The 14,809-nt window shown below is 42.5% G+C and overlaps 1 protein-coding gene across 3 annotated transcripts in view; it reads left to right on the top strand.

Annotated features, from left to right (window-relative positions):
- The window catches only part of LOC111192118 (vitellogenin-like), a 77,772-nt gene extending 63,213 nt beyond the window's left edge, over positions 1-14,559 (top strand). Inside the window, exons 1-27 of one of the 3 annotated variants that reach the window (XM_049464385.1) lie at positions 6,774-6,868; positions 6,970-6,990; positions 7,075-7,226; positions 7,363-7,614; positions 7,705-7,866; positions 7,962-8,110; positions 8,190-8,340; positions 8,765-8,922; positions 9,015-9,180; positions 9,419-9,544; positions 9,725-9,943; positions 10,024-10,241; positions 10,328-10,425; positions 10,517-10,641; positions 10,739-10,840; positions 10,941-11,072; positions 11,169-11,352; positions 11,438-11,540; positions 11,633-11,818; positions 11,950-12,203; positions 12,328-12,626; positions 12,913-12,957; positions 13,132-13,191; positions 13,308-13,505; positions 13,595-13,746; positions 13,835-13,985; positions 14,078-14,559. In XM_049464385.1, coding sequence (XP_049320342.1) covers positions 6,829-6,868; positions 6,970-6,990; positions 7,075-7,226; positions 7,363-7,614; positions 7,705-7,866; positions 7,962-8,110; positions 8,190-8,340; positions 8,765-8,922; positions 9,015-9,180; positions 9,419-9,544; positions 9,725-9,943; positions 10,024-10,241; positions 10,328-10,425; positions 10,517-10,641; positions 10,739-10,840; positions 10,941-11,072; positions 11,169-11,352; positions 11,438-11,540; positions 11,633-11,818; positions 11,950-12,203; positions 12,328-12,626; positions 12,913-12,957; positions 13,132-13,191; positions 13,308-13,505; positions 13,595-13,746; positions 13,835-13,985; positions 14,078-14,293 — 4,119 coding nt within the window. In that variant the 5' untranslated portion in view covers positions 6,774-6,828 and the 3' untranslated portion in view covers positions 14,294-14,559. Of the gene's footprint in view, positions 1-6,773; positions 6,869-6,969; positions 6,991-7,074; positions 7,227-7,362; positions 7,615-7,704; positions 7,867-7,961; positions 8,111-8,189; positions 8,341-8,764; positions 8,923-9,014; positions 9,181-9,418; positions 9,545-9,724; positions 9,944-10,023; positions 10,242-10,327; positions 10,426-10,516; positions 10,642-10,738; positions 10,841-10,940; positions 11,073-11,168; positions 11,353-11,437; positions 11,541-11,632; positions 11,819-11,949; positions 12,204-12,327; positions 12,627-12,912; positions 12,958-13,131; positions 13,192-13,307; positions 13,506-13,594; positions 13,747-13,834; positions 13,986-14,077 lie in introns of those variants that run through there. The other 2 variants (XM_049464408.1, XM_049464415.1) reach the window with 2 other exon arrangements.
- Positions 14,560-14,809: the final 250 nt, after the last annotated feature.

Below are 14,809 nucleotides of genomic sequence, written 5' to 3' on the forward strand. Positions count from 1 at the left end.
TTTTAATCACTAGAATGTGCTCAGTGTCCTCATACTGTTAGGACACATTTAGCTGTTTTTCATGTTTTTGCTAATTCTATGCTAAAAGCTCGTTGAATTAGAACAGTGCCCCACCACTCCATAATCTTGTTTATTTACTGAAAATCTATCACAGTCAATCAGGTGCTTTGATTTGCTTTGCTGTCATATGATCAGTTTTCTATGAATGTTCTCTTCTTGTATCAGACCTGAACTTATCTTTACCTTAAATCATTATCAAGTGTAATGTTTAGTGTTTAACCTTATTTTATTGGAGAACAGGTTATCACGAGGAAACATGATCCTTGGAAACACTATCCTTGCTGGGCTCCAAATTTACTGTTGAAATGCTGCTGATTTACTTGTGTAGTTAAATCTTTATATTTTAGGGACATTGCATTTATTTTTATACTATTTAAATGTAACTATGTTACTGCACATGTACTTATTGTTTTCCATTTCAGTTTCATTAACAAATGCATTGTATTCTGTATCAACAGGTTCATACGTGCACTTCCAGTTTTTAGATTCATAAAGATGTTTTAAAATAATCAGAAATATAATTTTCAACAAATACACATTAGATTAAAGCCTGTGTGTAAACATTTGTGTTGTTAACAGGCCTGTTTACACAGGATATTTAAGTCCAAAGAACAGCACTGAGGTCGAGATCACACAATCCTAGGTCATAGCACATACCAGGTCATCTGTTCTGTTATCTCTCTTTTTGTACACTGTACAATATACTTGTCCATTTACTCACCTTCTATACTTTACAAATCAACCTACTGAACTGTGGGAACAAATGAAAGGAAAATGATCTCACTATATCTTAATAAGTATCTGTTACCTGAGCACAATAAATATATGTACAAAAACATTGAGACACGCCACTTTGTCATTAAACTTAGGTATTTCATTTAGTCCCACTGCCACAGATGTACAACACCAAATCAGACAAAGTTTGGACGTAAGAGATGTGCTCTTTATTTATTTGCTGACAGTACAAACCAAAAACATTTTATATTTATCTGATCAACTTCAGGTCATTTCTTAATATTCATTCATTCCTGCATGCCAGGCCTGCACCATGTTCCACAAGTTGGAATGTAGTTAGTTAGTAATGAGGTTTTAATAATAAAATGATTGTACTCATTATTAAAATATAATAATCATATAAAGATTGAAAGGAATCAATATTTCTCTCTCTACAGCGTATAATATTAATGATTCGAGTAGGGCTGTGATGGATTGGCAGCCTGTCCAGGCGTATACTGCCTTCCGCCCGATGCCGGCTGGGATAGGCTCCAGCACACTGACCCTAACTGATAAATCAGGGATCAACAATAGATAGGTGGTGGATTCAAGTAGGGCCCAAATGAAGTATGTTTGATTTTTGTGCATTTCACCTTTATTCGTATTTATCATCAAAGTATTTATAATCTATATAACTGAATTAAATTTTAGAGGAGGAGCAAATCAATGAATGAATGACTGGTTAGACTTAAAAGCTCCATGTAATGAACATCAGTTAGCAACAGAGGCTGTAAACACTATAAAAATACTTATGTGAAGTGCTCTGGATAACACACATAATCCGGAATTTGGATGTATGAAGAACATGCAGAAATGTTATACTTCTTTATTTTTTAACAGCTTTACAAATTTACAGTGGTATGTGTGCAATTAGAGATTACTTAGTTTACTGCAGTAAAACATAATGACAGAGGTTAATCAGTGCTTTAGTTGTAAGAAAGCGGCATAGACCTTACGCAGGGTGCACGCCCAGTGGCGGAATACACCATTGAGTTTCGCACCCTGGCGGCTGAAAGTGCTTGGGGTCAAGAGGCCTTGGCAGCTATCTTCCAGCGGGGCTTAAACAGTAGAATTAAAGATGAGCTGGCCACTCGAGATCTTCCCTCCACCCTAACCAAGCTCTATGATGTATGCATCCGCCTGGACAACCGCATGCGCCAGAGAGCTCGGGAAAGGGCTCGGAGTACTCGTGCCCCAGGTTTTGGGCACCACTGGTCGGGTGACTCCATCCAAGGTGTATCCCCGCAAGATGCACCTGAACCCATGCAGCTGGGAGGTGCCCGTTTACCTATTCAGACAGCAGGCGAAGGCTTTAAAACCGCTCCTCGCAGATTGGGAAACAGCAGGGTCTAACCCGGGCGGGGGAATCGGCCTTAGACCCTGTGGTGTCCCCCATATCAGGACTTCATCTCTCTGTAAAATTAGCCTGGCCCCCTCGACAACATACCTCACTAACAGCCTTTATAGATTCTGGGGCTGCAGGAAGTTTCATTGACACCTCCCTTGCAGCTAGTTTGGGCCTCCCAGTCGAGCCTTTAGAGCATATGCTACCTGTTCTCGCTATAGACAGAAGGGTTGTAGGCTCCGGCCCTGTGACCCTTCGCACCAAACCAATAATTCTTCAGGTGGGGGCCCACATGGAACAGGTGGAATTATACCTGACTCGGGCTCCCCACCTGAAGCTGGTGCTTGGGTATCCCTGGTTAGAGCTTCACACCCGCGTATAGACTGGTCAACCCACTCGGTCTATGCTTGGGGCCCATTTTGTCAGGGGAACTGTTTAAAGCTCAACAAAGCACCTCCTCGGGCAGTTCCACCGAAGGAGATGCCCATACCGCACCTAGACAGAGTTCCTAAGGAATACAGGGACCTCTGTGAGGTGTTCAGAAAAGAACAGTCCCAGGTCCTGCCCCCACACAGGCCATACGACTCTGCAATTGACCTTTTACCAGGGGTCGATTGTTTGCACTCGCTCCTCCCGAGCGTGCTGCCATGGACACCTACATTCGTGAGGCCTTGGAGTCAGGCTTCATATGGCCTTCCTCATCACCAGCAGGGGCTGGATTCTTTTTTGTGGGGAAAAAAGATGGTGGACTTCGTCCCTCCATAGATTACAGAGGACTGAACGCCATCACTGTGAAGGACCGTTACCCCCTTCCCTTAATGCAGACAGCTTTTGAGGCACTGCAGCAGGCCTCAATTTTTACTAAATTGGACCTGCGCAGTGCCTACAACCTGGTTCGCATATGGCAGGGGGATGAATGGAAAACGGCCTTCATTACCCCAACAGGGCACTACGAGTACCACGTAATTCCCTTTGGTCTCATGAACGTCCCCGCAGTGTTCCAACGCTTCATTAATGACGTACTGCGGGAGGCCTTGGACCAATATGTATATGTCTACCTTGACGACATATTAATTTACAGCCGGTCACTAGAGGAACACATAGGACATGTCCGACGGGTTCTCCAGTTGCTCTTGGAGAACCGTCTATTCATAAAACTCGAGAAGTCTGTGTTCCATTCAGAGACTATATCGTTCTTGGGGTTCGTGGTATCCAAAGGCACCCTTCGCATGGATCCAGCCAAGATCAAGGCTGTCAAAGACTGGCCGCGCCCTTCCACTCTTAGGCAGGTCCAGTCTTTCCTGGGGTTCGCCAACTTTTTTCGGCGTTTCGTGCGTCAATTCAGCACGGTGGCAGCACCCCTTACTGCCTTAACCCGAAAAACCCCAGGGCCCTTTCGCTGGACAGCGGAGGCTCAGAAAGCCTTTGAAGAAATCAAGGCTAGGCTAACCTCACCACCAGTTTTACAACTGCCGGACCCCAATGAACCATTTATCGTTGAGGTTGACGCTTCAGATGTAGGTGTGGGAGCGGTACTCTCCCAACGCCAAGGGCCAACAAAGAAACTACACCCCTGTGCGTTTTACTCTCACAGGCTTACCCCAGCGGAGCGCAACTATTCTATTGGAGACAGGGAGCTCCTGGCAGTGAAGTTGGCCTTGGAAGAATGGAGGCACTGGCTCGAAGGGGCCAAACATCCATTTTTGGTGTGGACAGATCACAAAAAACTGGCCTATATACAGCAGGCCAAACGATTAAACCCACGTCAGGCCCGGTGGGCTCTATTCTTTGGTCGTTTCCATTTTGTTCTGTCCTATAGGCCAGGTTCCAAAAATACCAAGCCTGATGCCCTGTCTAGATGTTGGGTCCCTCCTGGACCTGAGCCAGCCCCTGAATTAGTTGTCCCTGCCTCCAAAATAGTTGCCCCCCTCCGCTGGGGTATTGAGGAGTCCATTGCACGAGCCCTCCAACAGGAGCCTGACCCGGGAGGTGGCCCCCCTGGTCGCCAGTATGTGCCATTGGCCGTCCACCAGCAGCTCCTGCAATGGGGACATTCCTCCTCTTTTTCTGGCCATCCCGGGGCAGTCCGGAATACGGAGTTCCTCCGAAGGCGCTTCTGGTGGCCAGGGATGGACAAAGACACTCGTGCTTTCGTGGCTTCTTGTGAGGTATGCCAAAAGAACAAGGCACCCAGGTCCCGACCGCCCGGTCTCCTACACCCATTACCGATCCCATCCCGTCCATGGTCCCATGTATCATTGGACTTTGTGACAGGTCTTCCACCATCAAAGGGCAACACAGTGGTAATGGTGCTTGTGGACCGCTTTTCCAAGGCATGCAAGTTTGTGGCGCGGCAAAAACTCCCCTCTGCCAAGGAAACTGCGGATCTACTTCTCCAACACGTGGTGAGATTACACGGCATGCCCCAGGATCTTGTGTCAGACCGGGGGCCCCAGTTCGCCAGCCGGTTTTGGAAGGCCTTTTGCAAGCTGATGGGAGCCACAGTGAGTCTCACCTCCGGCTTCCACCCGGAGTCGAATGGGCAAACCGAGCGGGTCAATCAAGACCTTGGCCAACTGCTGCGTGCCTCACTGCAGGCAACCAGACTTCCTGGACCGACCAACTGCTCTGGGCAGAGTATGCCCACAACACCCTGTGGCATTCATCCTTGGGTATGTCACCCTTTGAATGCCAATTCGGGTTCTCCCCTCCACTATTTGTGGAACAGGAGAGGGAAGTGGGTGTATCCTCTGCTGAGCAGTATGTCCATCGGTGTTGCAGGGCCTGGCAGAAGGCACGTGCCACCTTGCAGGCGACCTTGAAGGCCAGGAAACGGGTCGCAGATCACAAAAGGAGCCATGCCCCGCAGTTTCGTGTGGGTCAACGTGTGTGGCTGTCCACCAGGGACCTTCCGCTGCGAGGTGTCTCGCATAAACTGGCACCCAAATTTGTGGGTCCCTTTAAGATCTTGCGGAGGGTAAATCCGGTCTCATATCGGTTGCAACTTCCATCTACCATGAAAGTGCCCCCGACGTTCCACGTGTCCCACCTACGTCCATTTGTATGTGGAGCCCCCTCACCTGGAACTCGGCCCCCTCCCCCATGTCTTGTGGGCGGTTCCCCTGCGTTCACAGTTCGGCGTTTGCTGGACGTGCGCAAGGTCCGGGGCAGCACCCAGTATCTTGTTGACTGGGAGGGTTACGGGCCGGAGGAACGTTCGTGGGTCCCTCGGAACCGAATTCTTGACCCGGCTCTGATCCGGGACTTCCAGCGTGATCGTGCTGCTGGCTTGGGGTCGTCAGGTGCTGCCCCTAGAGGGGGGGGTACTGTAAGAAAGCGGCATATGCCGCCAACCACCAGCAGAGGGCCTGGACACTCCGGTGGAGGAGCTGGTGGATCTGGGGCAAAAAACTCCAAGTCCCAGAATCCCCAGCGGTAATTAGTTCAAATCAGGCTCAGCTGTGAACACAGCTTAAAAACCCCAGCCAAACCTCAGTTCACTGTCACACCTTTGTAGAGGGGTGACCGGTAACAGTGGGTACAAAAGAAAAAGATTAGAAAGAAAAGAACTCTTAAAAGAAGCCACAAAAAAGGAGAGATCCTAAAAGAAACAAAGGCTCACAAAAAAAAGAGATCTTAAAAGAAGCCACAAAAAAAAGAAATATTGAAAGAAGCCACAAAAAAAAGATCTCAAAAGAAACAAAGGCTCACAAAAAAAGAGAGATCTTAAAAGAAGCCGCAAAAGAGAGAGAAAAGATCTCAGTTTATTTTTGAAGTTTTTATTTTCAAGAAGTCTTTTCTAAGTTCCTTAAAGTTTGATTTAATTTCCTTTGTTTGAGCCATGCCATGTGGCAGCAGATCCTTTGTTTGATTTTCCCGCCCTTTTTCTTCACTGCCACATTTAAGGCCCTCATCCAAAGCCACTGCACACACTCTAAGTAGTGCAGTGGTAGCACACCCGTCTGCAGTTACAAAGGTTGGGAGTTCAAACCCTGGTTCAAGCACACCATCAAACAAACTGCACACACATACAGACACATCAGTAATATCAAATATAATATTGCCAATAAATAATAAGACTAATAAATAAGCAAATAAAAATAAATAAAATAAGTAAATAAAATAACTCTGCATTTGAGTCCACCTCCCCCACTAAACCGTAACATTAGTATTTAGTATTGTGTGTTGTACATGCTAAAGAAGGGAGAATATGAATTGATAAAGACTTTCATGCAATAGTAAAATGTGATTGGTTTTAATCAAAAGGGGTTGATTGCAGCAAAACTTAAGTTAATATAAATACATCAAGTTACAGTAAAATCAATATATTGTATTTAAAAATGAAATAAATGACATTTACAAAATATTTATTTAAAAAAACCATTTCAGAATGTGGAATAGCAAATATATTAGACAACTCAGTTGAAAGTGAGATATGGACATTGGAATCGTCCTGACAAAATTAAGAGGACAGGTTAACCTGACATGATGCCAATTGATTTGTTATTCGCTTGGCCAATCAGGACTTATCTTACACAGCTGAACACAGTTTACAGAGTTAATAATTCATATAGAAGTGACTGTTTAGTCATCAAAAATTTGACTATATAAATGCCCTCATTATAAGCATTCATCACAAACCACCAGCCATGAGAGCTGTTGTGCTTGCCCTGACTGTGGCCCTTGTGGGTAAGTTGTAAACTTACTACTAGATTTCTAATTAATTGAAAGTTTTTTTTATGAGTAATATTGATGCTAAGTTGATACTTTCTGTTTTTCTTAATAATTAGCAAGTCAACAGATCAACCTTGGTAAGTAATAAGTATTTCTATAACATTTTAGATCTTGACATTTTATATATATATTCATAGAACTTACAGTGAATATTTAACCAGTTCCAGAGTTTGCCGCTGGTAAGACCTATGTATACAAGTATGAGGGTCTGCTTTTGGGCGGTCTGCCTCAGGAGGGTCTGGGCAAGGCTGGTGTAAAAGTCAGCAGCAAGGTTCTCATCAGGGCTGAAGCATCGACCACCTTTCTTCTGAAGGTAAAGCTATTCTTAACTGTGTCAAATGTGTCAACATTTTTTCTTTGTAAAACACACATGGTCACATTGAACTGCTGTAGCACAACTAAACTAATATGAGCATTTTTAACAAATGTTGTGATTGTTTTGCCCTTAGCTCCAGGATCCTCAGCTCTTCGAGTATGCCGGCATCTGGCCTCAGGATTCTTTCAGTCCCGCTGCAAAGCTCCTCGCCGCACTGAACGCTCAGCTTCAAATTCCCATCAAATTTGAGTATGCTAGTGGTGTGGTTGGTAAGATTTACGCCCCGGCTGGAGTGTCTGCTACTGTCCTGAACTTGTACAGAGGAATCCTCAACATCCTTCAGCTCAATCTCAAGAACACCCAGAATGTCTATGAGATGCATGAGGTAACACAAAAAAACACTTTAAATATTAAATATTCATTATTATTTAAATCACACTCTGTTTGGTTTAATGAAGATATTTAATCTCTTTAGGCTGGAACTCATGGAGTCTGCAAGGCCCACTATATGATCAGTGAAGATGCAAAGACCAATCAGATTGTTGTGAGAAAATCTAAAGACTTTACCCACTGCCATGAGAGGGTCATCAAGGATATTGGTTTGGCTTATGCTGAGAAGTGTGCTGAATGCCAGCAGGTGAGCTCAAATGTTGTCAGCATGTTCATGAGCTAGCTCTTTACAAGTAAATAAAAAACACTTACCTTCTGAAACTCATTCTTTCCTCACCACAGAGGCTTCAGAGTTTGACCGGAACTGCAACTCACACCTACATCATGAAGCCATCAGATGCTGGAGCTGTGGTCGCCGAGGCTACAGTTGAGGAGCTACACCAGTTCTCACTGTTCAATACCATCACTGGAGCAGCCCAAATGAAAGCCACGTATGATGTTTTTACTGGTAGCATTTTGAAAAAACTTATAAACAATGTCCACAATAATAATAATTGTTTCTCATATCAGGCAAACTCTGACACTGCTGGAAGTACAGAACACCGCTATTGCTCCAATCGGTGGTGATTATGCAGCTCGTGGATCCTTGAAATACGAGTTTGCCACTGAAATTCTGCAGACCCCCATTCAGCTTCTGAAGATCAACAACGCAGAGGCTCAGGTATCCCTACTAATTTCCAAAATCTTACTTAATACTAGTATGAATTTAGAAGAAAAATACTTAATTATATATGTTAATATTATTATTTAATCTTAATATTATTATCCAATATTATAAGTCTAGAAAAGAAATACTAATTGAAAATCGTAAGTCTTTAGTAATTTAAGTATTATAAGTCAAGAACTATAAATCATATGAAATGTCATAGAGGGCTGCAGAGAAATATGCAATGGAAGCCACAAAGAAGCCAACTATCATTTTAATCGAGCTAAAAAAGTTTAGTTGCAGCAAGCAATTGTTCTCATTAAAGCATTTTTGTAAATTCACTGTGTTCACTGATAAGTGGTGATTTGAATCATGACATTTCCAGAAAATCATTGTCTTTGTTGATAAGTGGTGATTTGAATCATTTCATTTTTTTTAGATTGTAGAAGTTTTGAATCATCTGGCTACAAACGATATGGATGTGATCCATGAAGATGCTCCACTGAAGTTCCTTCAGCTTGTCCAACTCCTGCGTGTTGCTACTTTTGAGAACATTCAAACCATTTGGGATCAGTACAAGACCAAACCAGTTCACAGGTAAAATTAGCTGAGAAATTTGTTAGAAAAATAAAAGCAGCACTATAATATATATATGTATATATTTTTTTTAACATCTTTTATTCTGTCAGACGTTGGATTCTGGATGCAGCCCCTGTTGCGGGAACATCAGTGGCACTGCGCTTCATTGAGGAAAAGTTTAATGCTGGTGAATTCACCACCGCTGAATTCACTCAGGCCCTACTGGTTGGTCTGCACATGGCCACAGCTGACCAGGGAGCTATTCAGCACATTGCTGTGAGTCCATGTCTTTACTGACCAAGTCCTGGTCCTGGAATACCACTGCACCTTTAAAAATACCAATAACTTTTTGGGTAAAAAGGAAGTGTAAAAGCAGTATGGGAAAAAACACAGTGAGACACAAAGTAGAGGCATTCCAGGATCAGGATTGAAAACCACTCAATGATCTAAAGTATTATAAGTCATATGTTTGTATAAACCTTTCTGAATTTTGACCTGGTGCTCTGTTGAACAGCGTCTAGCACTGAGCCCCAAAATCAAGGCAATTCAAGCAGTGCATGAGGTGGTTATGCTTGGTTATGGTTCCATGGTTGCCAGACACTGCGCTGAAGATCCGTCCTGTTCTCCTGATCTCCTCAAGGTAAAAACATCTGTACATTCATTCTTTCGTACATTTATATCTGGTTTTCAGACGTTTCACTATATTTCTGACAGAAAATCAAAGAATAACGAGTTTACAGATATAATGATTTGCTATAAAATATTTCTTATTCATATTTAAATAATGGTGTAAAATGTTTATTTGATCTTGTTTTATCAGCCCATCCATGACCTTGCTGCTGAAGCCATTTCCAAGGCTGACATTTCTGAAGTCACCCTGGCTGTGAAAGCTCTGGGCAATGCTGGTCACCCTGCTAGCCTTAAACCCATCATGAAGATCCTGCCAGGATTTGGAGCTGCTGCTGCAAACATGCCCATGAAAGTCCAAGTTGATGCCATCTTGGCTCTCAGGAACATTGCCAAGAAGGAGCCAAAGATAGTAGGAATCTTTAACCACACTGATCTTTTGGACGGTTTAGCAACACAGTCTGGCTTTATCTACCTTGTTCCTGTGTTTAGGTTCAGCCAGTGGCCCTGCAACTTTTTATGGATAGGACTCTTCATCCTGAAGTGCGTATGGTTGCCTGTATTGCACTTTTCGAGACCAAGCCCTCAGTGGCTCTAATGTCCACTGTTGCTGGAGCTATGGATAAAGAGCCCAGCATGGAAGTTGCCAGCTTCGCATACTCTCACATCAAGTCTCTGACCAGAAGCATGTCCCCTGATTTGATGAATGTGTAAGAATGCCTTTCTTTCAAATTCAGTAAATTCCCTTTTGCTGCTGTAAAATCAAAATGAAAACTGACGGTTTTGTTGGTTACAGGGCTGCTGCAGCTAATGTCGCCATCAGAATGTTGTGCCCCAAAATGGACAGACTGAGCTACCTTTCAAGCACTGCTCTCCACTTGGACCTTTATGTTTGTACGTGTCAATAACATTAGTTTTATATGAGCTTTGCTACATTAATGAAAGCCTCTTCAATAATGTAATAAAATCTATTTTCTCTTTAAAGCTCCTGTCATGGTTGGTGCAGCTGGAAGTGCTTTCATCATCAATGATGCTGCCACCATCTTGCCCAGAGCTGTTGTTGCAAAAACTCGTGCCTACTTGGCCGGAGCAGCTGCTGATGTTCTTGAGGTAAGTATTTTTTTTATATATTGTTTAAGAATTGGTTGCATTAATTGCATTCTTTTTTCATTACTGTAACCGTCATTTATGTGTTTATTTCATTCAGGTTGGTGTGAGAACTGAGGGACTCCAAGAAGCTCTAAAGAGAACTCCTGCTGGAGATGAGAATGCTGATCGCATGACCAAGATAAAGCACACTTTGAGAGCAGTAAGCTACAAACACTGCTTGTGTTTTATTTGTAAGGATTATTATTCATTTTAAATCTTATTATTATTATTATATATTTCCTCTATTTTTATTCTCCAAGCTGATGAACTGGAAGGCTCTACCGGCTACTCAGCCACTGGCCTCCATCTATGTGAAACTCTTTGGACAGGAAATTGCTTTTGCCAACATTGATAAAACCTTCATTGAGCAGATCATTGATCAGGCAGCACAGGTATTTTTTTGATCCATTGCTCTTTTAGAAATAAATCTGTATCTTACATTGAAAATTGCATGTAAAATATCATCAAATCTTCTTCAAACCCCACAGACTGCAAAACCACGTGCACGCGAACTGATGAAGGAGGCCGTTAAAGCCTTGCAGGATGGAATCGCCTTCCAATATACCAAGCCTTTGCTGGCAGCTGAGATTCGCCGCATTATCCCCACTGCTGTTGGTGTGCCCATAGAGCTTGGTTTTTACACCGCTGCTGTTGCTGCTGCAGCTGTTAATGGTAAGATTCTCACCTCAGTGTAAAACACAAGCATTAAATATCCAAATCAGATTTTTTTATTACATTATTTTATTAATTCTTTCAGTGAAGGCCGACATCACACCTCGCCTACCTGAGCAGCTAGAGACTGTCTCTCTTGATCAGTTGAAGAACTCAGACTTCCAGGTGAAAGCTGAGGCTAGACCAAGGTACTTACTTTCACAGCTATATTTTTAATGTTTGAACATAAAACCTCAGTGAATTACATAAAAGCATCTGCTTCTTCTTGTTTGTGTTGCAGTGCTGCCATACACACTTTTGCTGTGATTGGAGTGAACACTGCCTTGATTCAGGCTGCTGTCATGGCTAAAGGAAAGGTCCACACTGCTGTACCAGGAAAAGTGGCTGTGAGAGCTGATCTTCCAAAGGGAAATTTCAAGGTGGAGGTTCTTCCTGCTGCTACTCCCGATCATGTTGCTGCTGTCAGGTAAGGGTTGCAAGAGTGAAAAACTGTTCTTCTTGAACAGATTAAACATATTTAATATCATGAATGCAAAGGTCTTGCTGCAAGGCGTGTGTTTAACTAATTTCCTGACTCATCATTGTTTCTTTTAACAGCTTTGAGACTCTTGCTGTAGCCAGAAATATTGAGGATCTCCCTGCTGAGAGAGTAGCATCTCTGGCACCTGCAGTGCCCGTCGGTGCTGAGTCCTGGATTCCTGCTTCAATTCAGAAGACCTTGTGTGGTACTGTTCCCTACTTCCATGTTAAAGGATGTGTTGAGGTTGCCTCACGCCATGCTGGCTTCATGGGCTACAACCCTCTGTACTACTTGGTTGGACAGCACAAAGCTCGCATTTCAGTGGCAAGAGGTATGTCCTGAGTTTATTATGGTTCCTTAAGTCTTGAACATATACTTAAATTTGGTTATTTTTATATGATTATTTGCATTATATGTCATAACAGTATGAGATGTATGCTATATTTTTTCATCAGGTGATGGTCCTGCTCTTGAAAGACTGGAGTTTGAGGTTCACGTTGGTGCTAATGCAGCTGAGAAGCTTGCTAGGCAATACAGTGCTGAATCTGAAAATCAAGAAGAAAACATCATCCTGATGAAACTGAGAGAAATCCTGGAGGCTGGACTGAAGAACAAGAACTCTTCAAGCAGCTCAAGCAGCTCAAGCAGGTCGAGTCGCTCAAGTCGTTCAAGTCGTTCAAGCCAGTCAAGCTCCATCAGCAGCAGCAGGAGTTCCAGTAGCTCCTCAAGATCTTCCAGCTCCCAAATGTTTAGGGTAAATATTCCCTGAGCATAATTACCACTAGATAACAGAAAAGGTCAATGTCTGTTTGTTTGTTTTTTTCATCGCAAACTCAAGGTTTAAACAAAGAAAAAGTACACAATTTAAAACGGTCCTTAGATTGCTCTTTAATCAGTATTTCCCACTATACTGCTTTACTTAAATTATAAATATATTGTAGTTTACTATAATACACGTCATTTGTTTCTACTCTACCACAAAATGCCATAAACCTCATCATGATTCTCATGAGTTTTTCTCATGCCATGTTTTCTCTTAGGGCAATGATACCTATGGCCCCTTCCAGAAATTCCATAAGGATCAGGTAACTCCTCAAAAATATAAGATGTGATTACATACTAGTAGTGCATCTTCCTTCTTTCTGCTTTAATAGGCAAAACAATATTGAACAATATTGTAATTTACTGGTTGGTTTGTTTTCGTGTTCCCTTGCTTTTTTGCTTTTGAAGAAATATGATTTTTTGTTTGTTTGTTGCAGTACTTGACGTCAAATGCAAGGTCCAGCAGTGCATCTAGCATTGAGACCCTCCAAAGAAAGGTTAAATAAAATCTGCTCTAGTGTTCTGAAATATAATGTATCAAAGAGGAATAGACGATCTATGAGATCTTTATCATTTCCACTGGAATGAACTAAGTGCATACTGATATTTTCAGGTTAAGCTCCTTGAAGATGCTGTTCCAGCTGTACTTGCCATCATTGCTCGTGTTGTTAGAAGTGATCGTAATGTGGGATACCAGCTCGCTGCTTACTTGGATAAGCCCACTTCAAGAGCACAGATTACATTGTCCCCCATTGCTGAGAAATGGAAGTTGTGCGCTGATGCTGTACTGCCAAGCCAGCATAAAGTCAGCGTAAGTTGGTCTTCTACAGCAGTTCCTATGTGAGAAGACAAAAACAAAATGTGAATATTTAATATTGATTGCACTGACACTTCTTTTAGGCTAAGCTTGGATGGGGACCAGAGTGCCAGGACTATTCTGCTACTGTAAAGGCTGAGGCTGGAGTGATTGAATCAAACCCTGCTGCTCGTTTTGAAGTGGCGTGGGACAAACTCCCAAGTCTTCTGACCCGTGCAGCCATGCATGCTCAAAGGTAGTATTTAAAAGTATATCAAATAAAACTTTGGTAGTTTGTCAGACTGAATTATACTCAGCATGTCCTTTTTTCCTTCTACTATCAGAGTCGCCACTGAGTATATCCCATTGCTCAAAGCAGCTCGTCTGGCTGGATTTTCTCTTGATAAAGCTGAAAACAACAAAGACAAGGAGGTTGCCTTCATTATTGCACTACCAACTCAGAAGTCTGTGAACATCATTGTGAGAGCTCCAAAGGTGAGTATATTTTATTGAGGTGTTATAAAATAGTCTTATATATTTAACACATTTAACTGACCACTGTTTGTTCTGTATTCTCTCAATACTAGATGACCCTGTCAAAGATGAATGTGGCTGTTCCTGTTGCTGTGCCCATTGAAAAAGATGGACGCATTCCAGCTCTTGAGAATCTGGACATCCGTGGCGCCATTCAGAACCTGAATATTCGTGACATCTTTGAGAATCTAGACATTCGTGCTGTCCTTAAATATTTAGAGGCTATAAAGGACAAAGTGCTTGAATACATTGAGCAATTCCAAAATTAGATCTGGGCCTTCATACAGGATTCTGACATTCACACCATTAATGAGAATGCAGAAATTCGTGCCATCCTCGAGCATCCATATGTTCGTGCCATCACTGAGAATCCATACGTTCGTGACATCATTCAGAAGGCTGACATCCGTGCTTTGGTTATGAAGACTGATATTCACGCCATTATTGAGAGATGGCTGAATGACATTCTTGCCTAAAGCTGAACTGATTTCATTATAAAGCTAATCAAATAAAGAACATTATGAGCATCCAAGAACGTCTTTTGTGTTTTTATTGTCATTAATGTCTCATTGTAAATAAAATCACAATTGCATCATTACTTTAGCTTTAAACAGGTAATAGCGCCTAAAAATCGAAATATTTCTTTTTTTAATCACTTTGGGACAAGGATGTCTGAACATCCTGCCCACAAGAAGTGACAATAACTGTATCTGTGCAGGAAATGATTTCTACAAGACTTTAATGCACTCTTGAGTTTTTTCATTCTGTAAAAAGAATGTTATTAA

The sequence above is a fragment of the Astyanax mexicanus genome, chromosome 1 (assembly GCF_023375975.1).
Source record: "Astyanax mexicanus isolate ESR-SI-001 chromosome 1, AstMex3_surface, whole genome shotgun sequence".
In the NCBI taxonomy this organism is placed as follows: Eukaryota; Metazoa; Chordata; class Actinopteri; order Characiformes; family Acestrorhamphidae; genus Astyanax; species Astyanax mexicanus.